The following is an 18,825-nucleotide window of genomic DNA, read 5'->3' as shown; positions in this document are numbered from 1 at the left end:
GATCTCTAACACAGATCACAGACATTTCATTGTTTTCAACACTTAAATTAAAAAAAAAGACAAAAGCACAGAGGAAATGCAAAGAGGAAAGTAGTGACAAGTCAACAGGGAAGCGCTAACAAGACACAAAAAAAGACAATCCACAAGGGTCCATTGGTGGAAAACACGGCGAGTAGAAAAGAGATTAAAAAAAATAAAAAATAACAACAAAAACACATTAAATAATTGCGAAAAAAAAGTGACGTGTACTGTTCAGTTGACCAGTCCACGTACATCAGCACTAAATTATTAAAAAAACTTGGCATAAACACTGTAGAGCTAGAAATTCGTATATTGAAAACATCTGTTGAACAGAAAAAAATATTACGAGTTCTTTCTGCCATTGAGTGAAACCCATGCTGAATCTAACTAGGAAACTACAGCCAGAAATACCATTTTCAAATTAAAACGAGTTAATAAATTTTTCATATCATCATCCTTTTTTATGTTTTTTTCCCTAAAAATTGGAGTTCCTGGCGGAGTTCGGAAGTTAAACGAAAGGGTACGCTGTGATTATGGGAAAATAATAGGAGTTCTTCGTCAAGTTCACGTCCTAACAGAATCGGATGAAGTTCACTTTCGAATCTAATCTGGTCAGCAAGAGCTTAGTAAAAACCTTTCGAACTACAGAACGGTATTGCACCTACTTAAACTTCAATGGAAATAGCAATGACGTCTCCGGGAGCGATCATGAAAACCAATTTCCTCTTTAGATGTCATCAACGGATTGGACCAAAATGGGAAATTTTTACTGTCACTTCGTCTGTTACCGATGAATGAATTATGCAAAAGATCACAAACGTCAATAAAATTCATTAAAAATTAGACCTACTGCAATATAGACTCGTTCACCTGCAGTGCAAATATGTGGTACTCACGATACTAAAGATAGTAATTCAAACAGCACGATAAAGCGACAATACCGATCGGTGATCGTTCAAAGTACGGTCGACGTGATGGCATCGTTGACTTTCAATAAGCCAGCTATTTCTAAAATGATTCGCATCACTTAGAGGAAAAAATTCAGAGGAATAAAAAAAAGATCAAAAGACTTTTTCAAGATGTTGAACTTCTTTCGGAACACCGTTTCTTGACAAGAGAGTTAGAGGAGTTTAAGAGTTATACGCCAGAAACCATAATTTATCATAGGATTAAAAAAAAAGGTTTATATGAAGTTATAAAGGAGGTTAGTTTCCAGGGGCCTGTTTCTCGAAAGTCCCGGTAACTTAACGGGCACGAAGCCATGTTTTAAAAGCAAAATTTAAAGGAGAGGAAAGCAGGTTCTGGCACCCAAACCAGTCCTTTTTGTCTCTTTAGCCGATAGTTTTATTGTATCATTTTCAAAACTTTCGAAATCCCCATCTTGAATGAAGACAGAACAGCTTTACGGGCCCGTTAAGTTACTGGGACTTTTGAGAAACAGGCCCCTGGGGACTGTTTTTCGAAGGTCCCGGTAATTTAGCGGGCCCGTAAAGCTACTCTGTTTTCATTCAAGATGGGGGTTTCAAAATTTTGAGAATTATACAATAAAATTATCAGCTAAAGAAACAAAATGGACTGAAGAGGGTGACATAACCTGCTTCTCTATTCATTAATTTTTGCTTTTAAATTAAGACTTCGGGCCCGTTAAAATCACGATCGGGACTTTCAAGAAACGGGCCCCAGGTCTGGTTAGTTTCGAAAGAACTTGTGGCGCTGCGCCTGCGTCAGTGGGAGCTGTTATAAGATAATTTGGTTTTATCAACTGAGTTGATAATGTAAATTGGTCACTGTAACGAGTCTCTAACGCTGACATTTCCACCGTTACCCCTTCGTCAGAGAGCTTAGACCCCTCTCTCACCCAACCCATGGAGATACTCACCGCACTCTGGTCGCACTGGCTGACCGCATCACTGACAAGGTTCTCTACTACATTATCTACATCTGTTAATGCCACGCAGTCATCGCCATCTAAAATGTCAAACAAACTCGTCATATTTATTGTGCTATTCACCACAGAAAAAAATTAACCAGAAAGTGCCCGGGACAGGCATTCTAACATCCCTGCTTGACGGCTGCAAAAGAAACCAACCCCCCTCCCCCCCTCCAACAAGATTCGCTGACGTTGCATGACCCCTCCCTCCTAGGCAATTCTGCAAAGCACCGGAAATAAGAGTAGACTTGACTTGAAGTACTTCGTTTCGTCAGTTTGAATAGGAAAACTGATTCTTTCGATGAATTCTTTGACAACAGAAGAGGGTTTCCTCTTTGTTAAGAATTGTTAAAAGGAGTTACGAAACTGTCTTTATATCCTGTAGAAAATTGTCGGTGCGTTTTAAAAGTCTGTACAGTCTCTTCGCGTTCTCTACGAAACAATAATGCGATAGAAACAAATTTTGCGTAGTTTGAGAACGCAACCATGATGTCAAATTGTCCATGTTTATATTTCGAACTCCACGCTGCCTTCAAATGGAGCAGGACTGGGGCTGGCACCGATAGAAATAGTAAACACATCAAGCCACTCAAGACATCCTTAAAAATAATTTAAGTTCAACTTTTTAGTCGACCTTCTCCCAGGGGTCTTCTGCACAAGCTTTCTTATAATTGCTCGCAATAACAACGAACTCGAAAAAAAAAAAACTGAGAGCACGAGCTTACCTGGAGTCTGGCCATCTCTGACATGAATGATTCTAAAAGGGAGGGCGGAATTGCAGAATTATTTAATTGAAGACTTAAAAAAGGAAACTTACTCAAAGAAGAAACTTAGCAAAAAAAGTAAAGTGAGAGCAAAATCTTTCACATGTTACCTGACGGCGGCGGAAAGTACAGACTTCAACATCACACTGATCTCGTAAAAACTCACTCCGTCTGTTCCTGACGAAATAAAAATTTCATTACATATCATATCAGTAAAAGTTCATGTAACCGTGATAAAATGAGCAATATGATGTCATTTCCTACTCTTGCAAGGCCAAGTTACGTATTATTAGGGACCTTACGCAACCACGACGGCGACGGCAACGAGGACGTGGAAAAACAAGAGATCTAATTGGCAGAACAACAGCTCAGCACGTGCGTTTTGAAACTTTGTACATTTCTTAGCCGTCCTATGCAAAACAACAACGTGAAATCGCCAAAATTTGCGTCGTCTGCGAACCGAAACCGCAACGGCAAATTATTTTAACTTCCATTTGGAACTCAACGCTACTTTTATACGTCATGCTGAAGTTGAGCTGTGGCACTGTGTGAGACAGTAAGCTCCTGCAACCATTTTTGAAATTCTAACTAAGAGTAGAAATTCAGTTTTTAATCGAAGTCTTCCTTGGCGTTGCCGTCCTGATTGCGTAAGGTCCCTGTTATTAGAGAGACGGCAGACAGAAAAAATGAGTTTCTTACATCGATTTTTTTCGGATCACTAGGAAATGTTCTCCTCTTTTTATCCAAGGTTTATTTAGGGATTGTTAAAACTGGGAGGCACTGATTTCGAATTTCATTTTCACTGACCGACTTCGAGTGACGCTTGAACTCACTGCAGATGACAAAAATCTGATGACAAAAAATCTTTGCGTGCTTTTTCTTTTGATGGAGCGGAAGTTACATCACAGTTGATCTTCAGCGATTTCAATGAATGCAAATTGAAGAGAGAACGAGTTTTCAAAACGGGAGGCGAAAAATTCGCCGTTTTCTCATTCTACCATTTATCAGACATGTTGAACCATAGATGTAAATAGCCTTTTTAACTAAGAATGAACCGACCGAAAAGTGACAAGAGGTCAAATTTATCGAGTCGCGTGATAATAGAAAGCTTAAGCACCAGACGTTCTTGAGGTAACGAACGCCTACCGGAAGTCATAAGAGGAACTATGTACATACTGCACATGTCATCACGTTCGCGTGATCACGTCGCAGACGCCACAACGCCACTTTTCAGGTTGAAGATAGGACGCCACAAAAATATGCTGTTATTTTGTTTATAGGAGATAAATTAATGACTCAAAACCATAAAAAGCTCTTCTGCTTTTCATTAAGTGATTAAAAAACGTTTTCGTAGCGCGTAAAGTGGTTTTTGCTTAATCGATAGATTAAACGGGATTCGATAATGGCAGACAATCTTCTCGCCAAGTCTGGGTGAGTTAAGTCATTTGATTTCATGTGCATTTGAATCATCAAATACAGAACTAAGAATTTTTTTAAACCGGGTTTAAGCTTATCACAAAGTAGTTTGAGCGATAATTTAGAATTAAGACACTTAAGCGACATTTAGATACCATAACAAAGTGCAAAATGAGATAGATGATTGTCTTTCTGCATCGGTTGTATTTTGTAACTGCACATTGTATAACGGTAGGCATGCCTGCAAGGTTTTAAGCAACCGACTACAAACATAAGAATAACAAATTTCGCTGTGGTTAACGAATCTAGAAAAAGAGAAATGGTCCTCTAGCCATCCAGATCATGCACTGAAAACTTCATGCTCGCTCGTTTGTTCGCATTGTTTACACAACTATGAAGTGGTAAATTTCAAGTCGCCTAATAAATATGAAAGACGAATTATTCATTCTGTCAAGAGAGTGGGCTAAAGAAACTTATTCCCTTGCTCATTAAGGTCATATCTCTAGCATTTTTTAGCAAAGACATGTTAACACGGGTGGAAGTCCGTGTCTGAAAAACGTCGACTGCTTAACCTTCCTATTTCGCCCCAAGAACGAAGGCCTCGATCCAGTCTTACGCGGCTTCTCTGCCGTTAGTGTTGTCAAGAAATATGTGACGAGCACGTGATTCCCATTTCACACTTACATTACTCATTCATCGTTAAAGATAAAGTTGATGCTTGAATCAAAACGGTCACAGGGCTTTGGAGAAGCACTGCGCCTTGACAGTCTGAAGTCAGCCTTGACAAAAAAAATGGAAGACTGTACTCACTATTCGATTTAAATGTACAGGGCGGGCTAACGAAATTTTAGCTTGGGGAGCATTTGGATTTTCGGTTGTGGCTCTTTTTTATATCGGTTTTTTATATCGGTTTTGTGCCAAAAAACTTCGATTTATAATTATTTATTATTTGGATTCTGGTTTCTCTTCGATCTGAGCGGCAAATATGCCCCTTCAGTGATGTCGAATAGTCGCGAAACCTCTGTATGCTCCACTTGTTGCCATTCCATCGGATCGATTAGGATTGGATGAACAGTTTTGCATACAGTTTTCGGTTTTGATCAAATTTTTTTGCGGTGTCTCGGTTCTGAATTAACGCGAGTTGAACTACGAACTAAAAATCAAACTGCGAACTCATAGCCAAGTAAGACATCGCGATCCTTAGAATCTGAGTAAAAAGAACGAGAAAGATACGCGCAAAGCGAAACCATCTCGAGAATATCTTTTTCTCCGAGAGTTTGAACACGCCCATTTCGCATGAAATGCAACTAACGTTTATTTCCTCTGCCCTCGATAATTTCCATCAATCTGCAAAAATTAGTTCCCGTAATAATAAACTTGAATCGACAAAAATTTAGCGAATATTTTCTCCTTTTGATAATTTCTACTCCAATTGATAAATTGCAATTAATTTGTTGAAGGCTTCGACTTCGAAAGGTTCGACGACCCGTGTTGCGTAGTTAGAAACGCAACATCTCGTAATCCTCCCCTCTCCCCCAGGAAAAAAAAAATCCTACTAATTCATGCCATAAAGAGAATTCCCATACACCCCAAAAGTGATTCATTTTCAAACGTTTTGAAATGGACGGAGGCAAAAACCGAATGGTTTAAAACATAATGAGGTTTCAAAAAGGTTATTAAGACTAAAATGGACATGACATCACGGAAAGGTAAGTTATAAAGATCTAAAATATACCACGCCTAGAATCGAGAATTGACTTCCCTATTCCAAATAGAAACACTTCAGAATACCCGTCCACATCATTTACATCGCAGTTTCATCAATGTCGTGCTCGAAGTCGCATCAGTTCATTTCTCTGATGTCGCTGTTTCAACGCCATGTCGCCCGTCGGAATTTACCCTATCAGGGCCTCACAAATCAAACGAGTTTTGATATATCAAACTGGTAAATGATGTGGACGGGTATTCTGAAGTTGCTCCTCAAACTGTAGCGAGCCCCTCCCAGGTGTTTTAGGGAACAAGGGAACTGGAACATTTATTTTTAGGGAATAGGAATATTTTCAAATTATTTTCAGGGAACAAGGGAACTCTTAAGTAGATTGTTGGGAACAAGGGAACACCGGTCTACTTTCAATAATATATATTTTTTTAACTTTCTGAGCCCCTAAAAACAAATATGGGGAACAATGATAAACATTGAGATGCAATGAATATATGAAGTTCATATATTTTGAACTGCGGTATTAGATACGTATGATGTACGATCCTCGCAGTAGATAGCGCTATTTATGCAATAGCGAAAATCAGACCTGAAAAAAATCAGGCCTGTACGGGACTCGAACCACTGACCTCTGCGATACTAGTGCAGCGCTCTACCAATTGAGCTAACAAGCCAACTGGGAGCAGGCCGTTAAGTTGATCCAACTTAGGCCTGATTTTTTTCAGGTCTGATTTTCGCTATTGCATAAATAGCGCTATCTACTGCGAGGATCGTACATCATACGAATGATAAACATTTTTGAGGGTCAAGGGAACAGCGCAAAATTTTTCGGGATCAAGGGAACATGAGCTAAAAACATTTTTGGGAACAAGGGGTTTTATTAAATAGAGAACAAGGGCTAAAATCCAAAAAGATTAAGGGATCAAGGGAACATGTATTCCCCCCCCCCCCTTGGAGGGGTCCTGTAGTATAGACGTGAAAAGATTAATTCCTACCATCAAGGTTAAACTTTTGAACAGCAGGAACAGCATGAGTTGGGAGAAGAAATATAAAGAAAAAAAAATATGAAATGTAAGTTAAACATACTAATTCTTAACATTATATCAATAAACAGTTAAGAGAGTAGTTTGCACAGCAATGGCTTCCAGGCATACCCCCTCCCCTCCCCCCCTCCCCTAATCTAACTTTAAATCATGGTGGCTCAGTAAACTAATGTGAGTCTAGAAGTGGCCACTTTACTCTCCCTGTTAATTTACCTGCACTACCAGATAATAACTACCTAAAGTTACTGTGGTATTTGTAGCTTATTAACTTCATTAATTGTGATTAAAATTGACCCACCATGTCAAAGATTATTTGTCCTCTTTCTTCTGTGGAACCTCTTAAACATAGAGCAAGTCCACCTGTGTGTGCAATGGTGCAAAAAGATAAAAGTACATTAAGTAGTTGTTTTACTTTTTGAGGCCAGCAACATGAATGGTATTCTCATATCCTCCTTGAGGAATTAGAGAGACAAAAAAAAAAATTCCCACAAATGATCAAATCAAGTTCATTTCTTAGCATGGTCTACCACGGTTGTAGCTATGAAATTATGCTGCCCACTGAAATTTCAAATGAGGTGGCTCAAAGGCAGTGAACAATTGTAAGTGTGTAACCTCAAAAGTATGCAGGGCTTGACACTTAAATAAATGGTAGCCGACTTAAGCCACAAACTAGCAGACATTCAGTTTTGACTAGTTGTTTTCAATTTCCACTAGCCAGTTTGGCTAATAAATAAACTAAAATTGCTGCAACATTTAAGTTGTCACTAGCCACTTGGCTAGTAAGTTGAAAAGTTAGTGTTGAGCCCTGAGCATTTGTTGTGCTTTATCAAGCGACCACTGGCCAAAAATCCAGCCAGTAATCCCCACTTTTTTGTCTGTCCAATTTTCGCTAGTAGCCACTGCTCAGCGACAACCCTGTTATACACTCACACCACGTGTAATCGGTATTTTCTAAATTCTTCTTTGGGTCTTCACTGTGTTTCTTCTGGGACACTGTTGTCCACACAGTTCAAGAAATTACATTGTTTTTGTATCATACTAAAGATACCAAAGCTCGTATCACCCACCTAAAAATTCATCACGGTCAATATGTCCATTTCTGTCTTTATCAAAAGCCACAAACAGTCTTTCTGCCAGCATCCCATCCAGTGGGAAATAATGTATACTGTAAATAAAAAAAGAAAAATCAACTTTTCATACCGGTATATATTATAATAGATGTTTAGCGCGTAGTATCCCTGAGTAATCTTACAAGTTGTGCCACTGGAAAAGAAAAGCAGATAGACAAGCGTAGCTTGCACAGCCAACTTCTCAACACTTTTAAGAAAAAATGAATCTAACACTCTCAGTTAAAGAACTGCTTCACTTCTTCTTGGGACACATATATCTGAGATTCTCAGGCAAAGAAGATTGTGCATTAACTGTAGATCATCATTCCATGCAGTTGGTTGCCCACTCATCTTTACCATCGCTTGTATATCATATAATATGATCTAATTTATGCAGTGCAAAATTTAACAGTTTAGTTGTTGTGTTGGAGGGTTTTGTTTCTGTGGTGGCAGGAATACATGAGTTCATTATGGTTGTTTAGTGTTGATAGTTTGGGTCGGCAGATGATTAGGAATTTTTCTAAGGCAGAGGTTACATCTTTTACTTGAGCTGCTGTGCAGCGTGTGTGATGAGAGAATGCACCTGGAAATAAAGTGTTCGATGTTGTTGTCTTTGAGGGTCCATATCAATATGCTTTAATGTTCTTTATGATGGTTCAAAAGGAGCTTTGGCCTGACTGCATAGTGCAGTTTACATTCGTCAGTGAGACATATCTGGTTATACTAAAGAAACAAACCCTGGGACACAAATTCAACAAGATTATAAATATATCATAAAGTCAAAATAACTTCATGCAATATTTCTAACTTCTTGTTAAATTTGTGTAATAATAATTATAGTACTCACAATGTTTTCCTGTCAATGTACTTGTCTCTGGGAGACAGAGCTGCTAAGTTTTGGTAAACATGAACCATGCTTTGGACTTCACTATCTGAAACTAAAAATAAATTCAATGTAGTCACAGGATTGTATAACATTAAGCTTATCTTAAGGAGTTGGATTACTATAGACTTGTCTAAGGCTTTTCAAAGTTTGAAAGTGATTGAAAAAAAGCTACATGGCTCGCAGAGAAAAATACCTGGACAACCACAGTCATGTAATTTTTTTCAAACCTATCAAGACAGCATGAAACCCTTCAGAAGCTCTTTTGAGAACATAAATAAGAATCTCATGGGTGTTGTCTAATCGAGACAGATGTCACCTCACTGCATTTTCATGATTATCATTTTCACCACTCTTGAAGGTAAATTTGCCAAATCATGGTCAGTATAACATCTACCCACCTACCCCTCTAATGCGACATTAACCCTTATTTGTTCAGTAGCAGATCCAGACCTTGAGCCAAGAGGGGGAAGGGGGCACTTTTATTTGTGTGTGTGTTCACCTGACAGCTTTTATTCCTTCTACACTATCTTTTAACCTAATATAAGGAGGGCCCAGGCCCTCTATGCCCCTTCCCCAAATCTGCCACTGTTGTTATCAGTTGGCTGTTGCTGGGTCAGGGGAGGGGGGTATATGAGCAGTTTCTGCCTACCCCAGAGGATGGGGGGGGGGGGGGATGGGGATGAGAACCTCTACTTTCCATACTCTGCTTTCTGCCTTTGTTAGATCTCTTTTATCTCTGTCAAAAATTATGTCATTAACTATGTCACAATATGCCGACAAAGGCCTTTGAAGAGAGGAATAGAGAAACCCAGATTAAAACTTAAACCTGGATTAGCACTATTGTATGACCTTTGGACAACTGTGCCTAGACATGTTTAATCAACTAACATAATCTAAAAGATAGAGCCAATATATGTTGTGACATAGTGTATGAGCCATAAACACAAGAGAGAGCCAATCTGTGCATATCATCTGGATATCAATTGATTTATGTTCTCAAGTAAACATAAACCAAACACTCTAAGATATAATTGTTAATCATTAATAGCTTACTAATACAGTCCCTACATTGAGTCATTCAAACCAAATTTTGCACATGTTAGAATTCGCTACTGACTACCGTCAACTAACATTCAAAAGACGACTGAAAAATTTAGAGAGAAAGAAGAGAAGCAAAGAAATTAATTCAATTTGCGAGCGTGACAAAAGGAGTTATCTACAGCATAACGTAATGAGCAAACATTATTTTGAATTCACGTACATCTGTTCAAAGGATCCCTTTTGTACAAATGCTTCAGCAGTGGTGGTTGTACTGCAGACTTGTTTAAAACCACGTGTTCATCTCCAGGCTGCACCTGTTTGTTAAACTCTTGCCCCATGTTTTATGGAACCTTCCATAATTGTCGACTTATGGTCTCATCTGGTCAACTTTTTAGCGCTTTCATCGTTAAAAGCGATGTGTGAAAATTAAAACTTCAAATTGCGGCACACTTATCGACGATCTCTACTCAGTGGTAAGTTCTCAAAGCTGATAACAACATCGCATTTCATCCATCTCGTAAATGGTAAGGATATTTTTTAAATCTCTTCCGTTACAAAAGCTTATTTATCCGGCGTACGTGCGTTGTCAAAACTACTATAGTGATGTCAGTTGAAATTTTACCTACATCAGAATCACTCAAGCGGCCCAAAATAACGTGGAAACTCAAACCAAAGAAGATGAAACTTCGCAGTTTTGCTTGTGTCTTTTGTCTCAGAAGATCACCTGTTTCAGCGATGGCTTCGAAATTAAAATACAGCTGACAACATCTTTACCGGATTACAGTGTGCAAGGAAACCATCAAAACATAAACACGCGTGCTTATTGAGGCGGGAAGACTGGATCGGAAGATTTCCACTTTCGATCGCGTGATGTTTCCTTTCCAGGCCTCTCTTACAAGAAAATGAAACATAATTTCATAAACATTAATTCTGAAAAGAGTACAAAATAGAATAAGATAGTTTTTCGCTTGAGCTATGAAAATTATCGGTCAGGAGTTGTCCAAGTTGATATTATGAAGAACAACAACGTTTGAATGTATTGCTTTAGGGATCTGTGAAAATTGGACTAGAATTTCTGAGAACAAGAAATTCGGCCGCAAAATTTAATTGTGAAGACCAACTTAGAAACAGGAATACACAACATCCCTCCCATCCTTGTAGAGGATTCAAGTATATTCGATAAAGGAGTCTGGGTACCAATATCTAGTCATATGATACTCACTTGATAAAACTCGTGACAGCGCGGGAAGAAAACCATTAAAACATAGTTCATGAAGTTGATTGTTAAGTTGCTTGATGTTTACCTTGAATTCGTTGTTCCGTAGGACAAAAAATTCACCACACTTTCTCTTCTTAACCTGCTCTCTTCCAAGATGTCTTCCCTTTTCAGATCGGAGGAAATGACACTTGCTCAGCTTTTTCTTCAAGCAGAAGCAGCGTACACTTGCGTGAGCGAACTTGGAGAATTGGTATGAAACTAAGCAAAACTCTCAATCCGATGGATTTATCTTAAATTTACCCTGAATTATTTACATTGATAACATACACTGAGCCTTGCCTATCGTTTTTTTCCCTCAGAGCCTGGTACAGTTTCGAGATGTAAGTACAAAATAACATTGTTCCAGCTGTATTCGATTCGTATTCGTATTTTTATTGTCATGTTTAAAACTTCTACGGAAGATCTACAGAAAATTATTTTTCGATGTCTTTTTCTCGCCAGTTAAATCCAGATGTGAACGCTTTTCAGCGTAAATTCGTAAATGAAGTGAGACGATGCGAGGAGATGGAAAGAAAACTTCGTAAGTGGACAAGGGGAGATTTTAAGATTTTTCTTATTTGGTTAAAATATTACTCTTCTCGTCAGCTCCCTAAAGTGGGTATGATTTTCATTAGGATTCCTATACAAGGAAATTGAAAAAGCAGATATACAGGTGTCAGAAGCCGAAGAATATCCAGAAACTCCTCAGTTACGAGAGATGACTGGTCTCGAGGTTGGTATAATATGATTAGGGGGTCCCTATAGGTTTTTTGGTAAGAAGGGGGTGACGTCTATTCTTGTTATCAGGGCGTAACTAATCGATAGTTTCGATACTCGATAGAAATCGAACGTAATCGCTCGTAATCGATACGAATCAATCGATTACTATCGGAATTCGATAGAAATCGATCACTCGCGTCTTTGTGATTATTGATTTTGATCGATTTCTGTAATTAGCTATCGATTTCATCGATTTGTTCGACAATGATCGAAAAGACAATGGACGAAGATTCTCTTTCATAAAGTTCTCAGTTTTACGCCGGGATGATTCACAACAGATTCGAACTAATACACAGAAGTCCAAACTGAACTGATAAACATTCCCTTTACACTTTATTTAAGACTGACTATGGGATTTTTAATAAATTTTGAGACTGAAAAGGATTAAAACATAAACAACGCAGCTGTTACGAAACTATCGTTTCCGCCTTCACAATTAAAGTCATGCTTGTAGTTACGATATCTCGAGTCCACAACTGTCATCTCCGCCTTCCGGTCACAAAGTAATGCTTGCTGCAATACATCAATATACCTTTCATGAGTCCTATTCTCGATCCTGTTTCAAATTTCAACATTAAAATACAATTTTTTGTAATTCACTTATCATGGTGGCTCAAGTTAAGAAATTTAGCAGCACATTACAAAAGTCAGACATTAATATACTTTGGCTTGTTATCCTTCAATTCGGTTCGTAAGCCGCTCTACGATTGTGATCCTCTAAACGTTTTCGAGAATTTACCATAATTCGTTCTTTTATAGTGTATGTATTGCCAAATATTAAAGGTGTTGTTTGAATAAGACAGGTTGTCGTTTTTATGGTCAGCGGCTTGCTCCGCGCTCCGGAAGCTACCGTGTGCACGCTGTAAGCGCTCGAAAAATACCCTTACACTGTTCTCGGAGAACTGATGACAGTTTGCCAATTTCCACAGTAGTGGCTCCGGATATTAACCATGATTCTGACAATTGTAGAGTACATATGCGCGTTAAAGTTTTCCTTTGATTTGTTTGTTAGTTATCGTTATTCAATACTCGTAAGCACAGCAAAGATCGAGTATACAGCACCATAGGGCTGCTGGGCTGAAATCTGCTGAAGTATCGCTTTAAACAGCTTTACAGCAGTGATCCTGATAAAACAAAATAAGAAAAGTAGCTACCATTGGAGAGAGAAGTAATATCATCTTTATCAACAAAGCAGATTCGAAGTTAAGTTACACAGTGTTATGATAAGATCAGATCACGTTTATGATTTTGGATTTCCATAAATGAGGCCAAAAATTTGTGATTATTGATTTCAATCGATTAATTTGACAAATATCGAGTACTTTCGAGTATTATATTATCGAGTAATCGATTACATTTTCGATGATTGATTTCTATCGATTAGTTACGCCCTGTTGTTTTGAACAGGACACGGGTCACGATTTTGAGGGGTGGGATTCATGAAGTAATACAAACTGAGAACCATGAGGTCTGTTGACAGGAATTTATAACGAGAACTGATCTACGTGATTTACTTCTCCCCACAAACGAGAAAGGGAATCGCGATTGCCTAAAATGCCTGCATGGTACGCTAAAAAAAGCCACAGAAAGGTTTGTCAAGAAAGTCTTCTCTGCGCACGGCCTTTGCGCTGTTGTTTTCATTGCGATCCCTTGGTGATATTGTAATAGAGACCTTTGATTTCGTAGTGACTGACCAATTTCCGAACGACGAAACCCCATGTGATGATAATATTCCGTCTTCAGAACAAGTCGAGAGGCTGATTTTCTCCTTGGAAGAGTGTCAAGAGTTTCTCACTTCAGAAAAAGTATTCGCTTCAGCAGCAGAGTTGTGTCGAGTTAATTTTTCTTCATTTCAATAGCAGGAATAAATAATAATAAAAATTTCTCTGTGTTATGGTACTATCGGATTGCCGCCACCTTTAGTTGTGTTGTGCACTTTTGACTTTGTCATTTGTTTCCTTAGTACTGACATGTTTTTCCGCGATCGCAGTGAAACGGAAGGAACAGGGACCGAGCCTCGTTTCTGCGACTAGCCTATGTTATTCGTGCAAAAGTTTGAAAAGTTCTAAAATGAACGATATCATTGTTTTGTTAAAAGAGATAAACTTACGCCTTATTGTGACAGTCACTAGACACATATTTTGGAATAAACTAGAGGCTCTTATATTTCAGTATTTTTCTATATTTTATCGTAATAATTTTTCTACTTTTAGGATGTGACCTAGTGATCGTTTTTGGAATGTAATATATCCTGGTGTTAAATGGATATGCGCAAGTTACACCTGCTTGTAAGACGTGATTTCTCAGGCACCGTTTTAACTAATTTCCTTTCGGCAAAATTATCTTGTTTGTTTTTAAATAATTATCACATTTCGATAACGAAACAAATACAGGACGTCCTTACCGCGCGCTGCAATTCGGAAAGGCGAGGTTTTGGCAACAAGTTGTAGAATCTTAAGAATGTTGTGCTACGCTTGTTCGTTTCACATAAATAGAGGCTGTTTTAGTTAGTTCTTCAGTTGGTTATTTTGAATTGCATTGGATCACTTGTGAGAAGACGAAGACTTTCTCTGTTTGAGGGTTACTGTATCCTGCTAGTTATTCCCATTTATTTGTTAATTTATTTGTTTATTCATTTATCAATTTGGCTTCAATAAAGTATTTTAGAGGTATATTCCTTAAATCCTTCTCGTTCTTGCGAGACCGCTTAATTATTCCGTCTTGTTACATTATGGTGGGCTTACTGTATTTTGCGAAACGAAACAAAACGAAACGAAACGAAACGAAACGAAACGAAACGAAACGAGTAAACCCGTACTGTATTTTGCGAAACCAGCTCTTCGAAGACTCTAGCGATATATAACTTATTTCTTCCGATTCGTAAACACAATTCGTAGATACAACTCGATGCAGTGATGATTTTTTAATAAAGAGCTCGAGCCAAAAGGTCAGAAGTGCGCCGTTTCGCAAATTACAGATATGTAAATCTGTAATTTGCGAAACGAGCTCTTTGAAGACTCTAATGATATGTAACTTATTTCTTCCGATTCTATAACACTTTTCGTAGATACAACTCGATGCAGTGATGATTTTTTAATAAAGAGCTCGAGCCAAAAGGTCAGAAGTGCGCCGTTTCGCAAATTACTGATATGTAAATCTGTAATTTGCGAAACGAGCTCTTTGAAGACTCTAATGATATGTAACTTATTTCTTCCGATTCTATAACACTTTTCGTAGATACAACTCGATGCAGTGATGATTTTTTAATAAAGAGTTTGAGCAAAAAGGCCAGAAGTGCGCCGTTTCGCAAATTACAGATATGTAAATCTGTAATTTGCGAAACGAGCTCTTTGAAGACTCTAATGATATGTAACTTATTTCTTCCGATTCTACAACACTTTTCGTAGATACAACTCGATGCAGTGATGATTTTTTAATAAAGAGCTCGAGCCAAAAGGTCAGAAGTGCGCCGTTTCGCAAATTACAGATATGTAAATCTGTAATTTGCGAAACGAGCTCTTTGAAGACTCTAATGATATGTAACTTATTTCTTCCGATTCTATAACACTTTTCGTAGATACAAATCGATGCAGTGATGATTTTTTAATAAAGAGTTTGAGCAAAAAGGCCAGAAGTGCGCCGTTTCGCAAATTACAGATATGTAAATCTGTAATTTGCGAAACGAGCTCTTTGAAGACTCTAATGATATGTAACTTATTTCTTCCGATTCTATAACACTTTTCGTAGATACAACTCGATGCAGTGATGATTTTTTAATAAAGAGCTCGAGCCAAAAGGTCAGAAGTGCGCCGTTTCGCAAATTACTGATATGTAAATCTGTAATTTGCGAAACGAGCTCTTTGAAGACTCTAATGATATGTAACTTATTTCTTCCGATTCTATAACACTTTTCGTAGATACAACTCGATGCAGTGATGATTTTTTAATAAAGAGTTTGAGCAAAAAGGCCAGAAGTGCGCCGTTTCGCAAATTACAGATATGTAAATCTGTAATTTGCGAAACGAGCTCTTTGAAGACTCTAATGATATGTAACTTATTTCTTCCGATTCTACAACACTTTTCGTAGATACAACTCGATGCAGTGATGATTTTTTAATAAAGAGCTCGAGCCAAAAGGTCAGAAGTGCGCCGTTTCGCAAATTACAGATATGTAAATCTGTAATTTGCGAAACGAGCTCTTTGAAGACTCTAATGATATGTAACTTATTTCTTCCGATTCTATAACACTTTTCGTAGATACAAATCGATGCAGTGATGATTTTTTAATAAAGAGTTTGAGCAAAAAGGCCAGAAGTGCGCCGTTTCGCAAATTACAGATATGTAAATCTGTAATTTGCGAAACGAGCTCTTTGAAGACTCTAATGATATGTAACTTATTTCTTCCGATTCTATAACACTTTTCGTAGATACAACTCGATGCAGTGATGATTTTTTAATAAAGAGCTCGAGCCAAAAGGTCAGAAGTGCGCCGTTTCGCAAATTACAGATATGTAAATCTGTAATTTGCGAAACGAGCTCTTTGAAGACTCTAATGATATGTAACTTATTTCTTCCGATTCTATAACACTTTTCGTAGATACAACTCGATGCAGTGATGATTTTTTAATAAAGAGTTTGAGCAAAAAGGCCAGAAGTGCGCCGTTTCGCAAATTACAGATATGTAAATCTGTAATTTGCGAAACGAGCTCTTTGAAGACTCTAATGATATGTAACTTCTTTCTTCCGATTCTACAACACTTTTCGTAGATACAACTCGATGCAGTGATGATTTTTTAATAAAGAGCTCGAGCCAAAAGGTCAGAAGTGCGCCGTTTCGCAAATTACAGATATGTAAATCTGTAATTTGCGAAACGAGTTTCCCACCAAATCTCACACGTGTCACGCATTCTATTGCGTAAGAATGAGAAATAACTAGTAACCTGATATGGAAATGTTTCGGAAAGACTAATATGGTAATTAAAAAAAGGTAGCGGACAGGAAAGAAGTCCCTAAAGATTAATTGCTTTCTGTTCATAAACTATCAACTGGACTAGGCGGCCGGTAAAAAATAACAAAATTGTTGTAGATTTTAATAAATGTACAAACATACATTGCGGTACGCGCAAGGTTTCTAACACATGCTACAGCAATGTCAAAGGGCAGAATTCCAATTTTGACCTGGTTTTTATCTGGTACTAACCAAATGCTATTAGAGCCTTCAAAGAGCTCGTTTCGCAAATTACGGATTTACATATATGTTATTTGCGAAACGGCGCACTTCTGACCTTTTGGCTCAAACTCTTCATTAAAAAGTCATCACTGCATCGAGTTGTATCTACGAAAAGTGTTATAGAATCTAGTTATTTCTCATTCTTACGCAATAGAATGCGTGACACGTGTGAGATTTGGTGGGAAACTCGTTTCGCAAATTACAGATTTACATATCTGTAATTTGCGAAACGGCGCACTTCTGACCTTTTGGCTCAAAGTCTTTATTTATAAATCATCACTGCATCGAGTTGTATCTACGAATTGAGTTTACGAATCGGAAGAAATAAGTTATATATCGTTAGAGTCTTCAAAGAACTCGTTTCGCAAATTACAGATTTACATATCTGTAATTTGCGAAACGGCGCACTTCTGGCCTTTTTGCTCAAACTCTTTATTAAAAAATCATCACTGCATCGAGTTGTATCTACGAAAAGTGTTATAGAATCGGAAGAAATAAGTTACATATCATTAGAGTCTTCAAAGAGCTCGTTTCGCAAATTACAGATTTGCATATCTGTAATTTGCGAAACGGCGCACTTCTGACCTTTTGGCTCAAAGTCTTTATTTATAAATCATCACTGCATCGAGTTGTATCTACGAATTGTGTTTACGAATCGGAAGAAATAAGTTATATATCGCTAGAGTCTTCGAAGAGCTGGTTTCGCAAAATACAGTACGGGTTTACTCGTTTCGTTTCGTTTCGTTTCGTTTCGTTTCGTTTCGCAAAATACAGTAAGCCTTATGGTGGGCAAATACTTCAATGGATCAGTCCTGGTCAAAAAAAGTTTCAAGCAAATTAAAGAGGCCCTTTTAAGTTGAGGTAATGGACTAAGAAAAAAATTGTAAGCTGGATTTGCATTGGCGGGTAAAATCCGTCGGGATTCCAGGATTGAGAGGAAATCGAAGTCGGGATCGCTGGATTGAAGAACCCTTACGGAGAGCCAGTCTGATGAGATTTTTATTGAAAAACAAAACCTAAGCATTCTTCTCTGTCTTCATTTCTTTCATTCATTCTTCCTTTTATTAATTCTCCCATTTACTATCTTTTTTTAGGCCCAATTTGAGCAGCTTGAAAATGAAATGAAAGACAGCAATACAAATCATGAGCATCTTATGAAGAGCTTCCTACAGCTGACAGAATTCAAACACATCTTAAGTAAAACTCAAACCTTCTTTGAAGAGGTATTCAGACGTATCTGTACTTTAAAAAGGTCCATTTTACTCATGCCTTTTTTTAGTAACAATTATTTTAACCCTTTAGTACTCCCTAACATTGGTATGCAAGTTCTCCATAATGTTCATCATGCAAGGAGAATTTGTACAACAATCAAGAGATGCTTGAGTTTGCAGTCATTTCCTTTATTCACCAGGGCTGTGGTCTAGCAATGCCCAGTGGCCCCTGGCACCTTACTTTTGCTCTTAGGTGACTCGATCAGGAATCTTAGTTTTTTCATGAAAAGCTTATGCTAAGCACACTGGATTTCACAGTTTCCCTCTAATTTTTCTTAGAGCACAGCCTGGTCATAATGTTAATATTTAATTCAGGGGTGATATTGCTAGGAGAAATTAGTTGCTCCAGGTGTATA

At 37.9% G+C, this 18,825-nt stretch overlaps 2 protein-coding genes across 10 annotated transcripts in view; one reads left to right on the top strand and one right to left on the bottom strand.

The window, feature by feature from the left end:
• LOC111332386 (uncharacterized) overlaps positions 1–10,292 on the bottom strand; it is a 20,405-nt gene extending 10,113 nt beyond the window's left edge. The window contains exons 1-8 of one of the 4 annotated variants that reach the window (XM_022937709.2): positions 10,151–10,292; positions 8,851–8,941; positions 7,962–8,059; positions 7,193–7,254; positions 6,847–6,859; positions 2,826–2,892; positions 2,677–2,708; positions 1,901–1,989 (exon numbers count right to left, since the gene is read on the bottom strand). In XM_022937709.2, coding sequence (XP_022793444.2) covers positions 1,901–1,989; positions 2,677–2,708; positions 2,826–2,892; positions 6,847–6,859; positions 7,193–7,254; positions 7,962–8,059; positions 8,851–8,941; positions 10,151–10,268 — 570 coding nt within the window. In that variant the 5' untranslated portion in view covers positions 10,269–10,292. Of the gene's footprint in view, positions 1–1,900; positions 1,990–2,676; positions 2,709–2,825; positions 2,893–3,414; positions 3,765–6,846; positions 6,860–7,192; positions 7,255–7,961; positions 8,060–8,850; positions 8,942–10,150 lie in introns of those variants that run through there. The other 3 variants (XM_022937715.2, XM_088741814.1, XM_022937721.2) reach the window with 3 other exon arrangements.
• LOC111332353 (V-type proton ATPase 116 kDa subunit a 1) overlaps positions 10,271–18,825 on the top strand; it is a 23,806-nt gene continuing 15,251 nt past the window's right edge. Inside the window, exons 1-6 of one of the 6 annotated variants that reach the window (XM_088741810.1) lie at positions 10,271–10,403; positions 11,321–11,399; positions 11,509–11,529; positions 11,651–11,729; positions 11,824–11,921; positions 18,293–18,421. In XM_088741810.1, coding sequence (XP_088597936.1) covers positions 11,331–11,399; positions 11,509–11,529; positions 11,651–11,729; positions 11,824–11,921; positions 18,293–18,421 — 396 coding nt within the window. In that variant the 5' untranslated portion in view covers positions 10,271–10,403; positions 11,321–11,330. Of the gene's footprint in view, positions 10,404–11,255; positions 11,400–11,508; positions 11,530–11,650; positions 11,730–11,823; positions 11,922–12,786; positions 12,934–12,978; positions 13,559–17,660; positions 18,060–18,292; positions 18,422–18,825 lie in introns of those variants that run through there. The other 5 variants (XM_022937671.2, XM_088741813.1, XM_022937683.2 and 2 more) reach the window with 5 other exon arrangements.

This window comes from Stylophora pistillata, chromosome 12 (genome assembly GCF_964205215.1).
Source record: "Stylophora pistillata chromosome 12, jaStyPist1.2, whole genome shotgun sequence".
Classification (NCBI taxonomy): domain Eukaryota; kingdom Metazoa; phylum Cnidaria; class Anthozoa; order Scleractinia; family Pocilloporidae; genus Stylophora; species Stylophora pistillata.
Note: the sequence above shows the minus strand (reverse complement) of the source record. Positions and strands in the feature narration are given on the sequence as shown.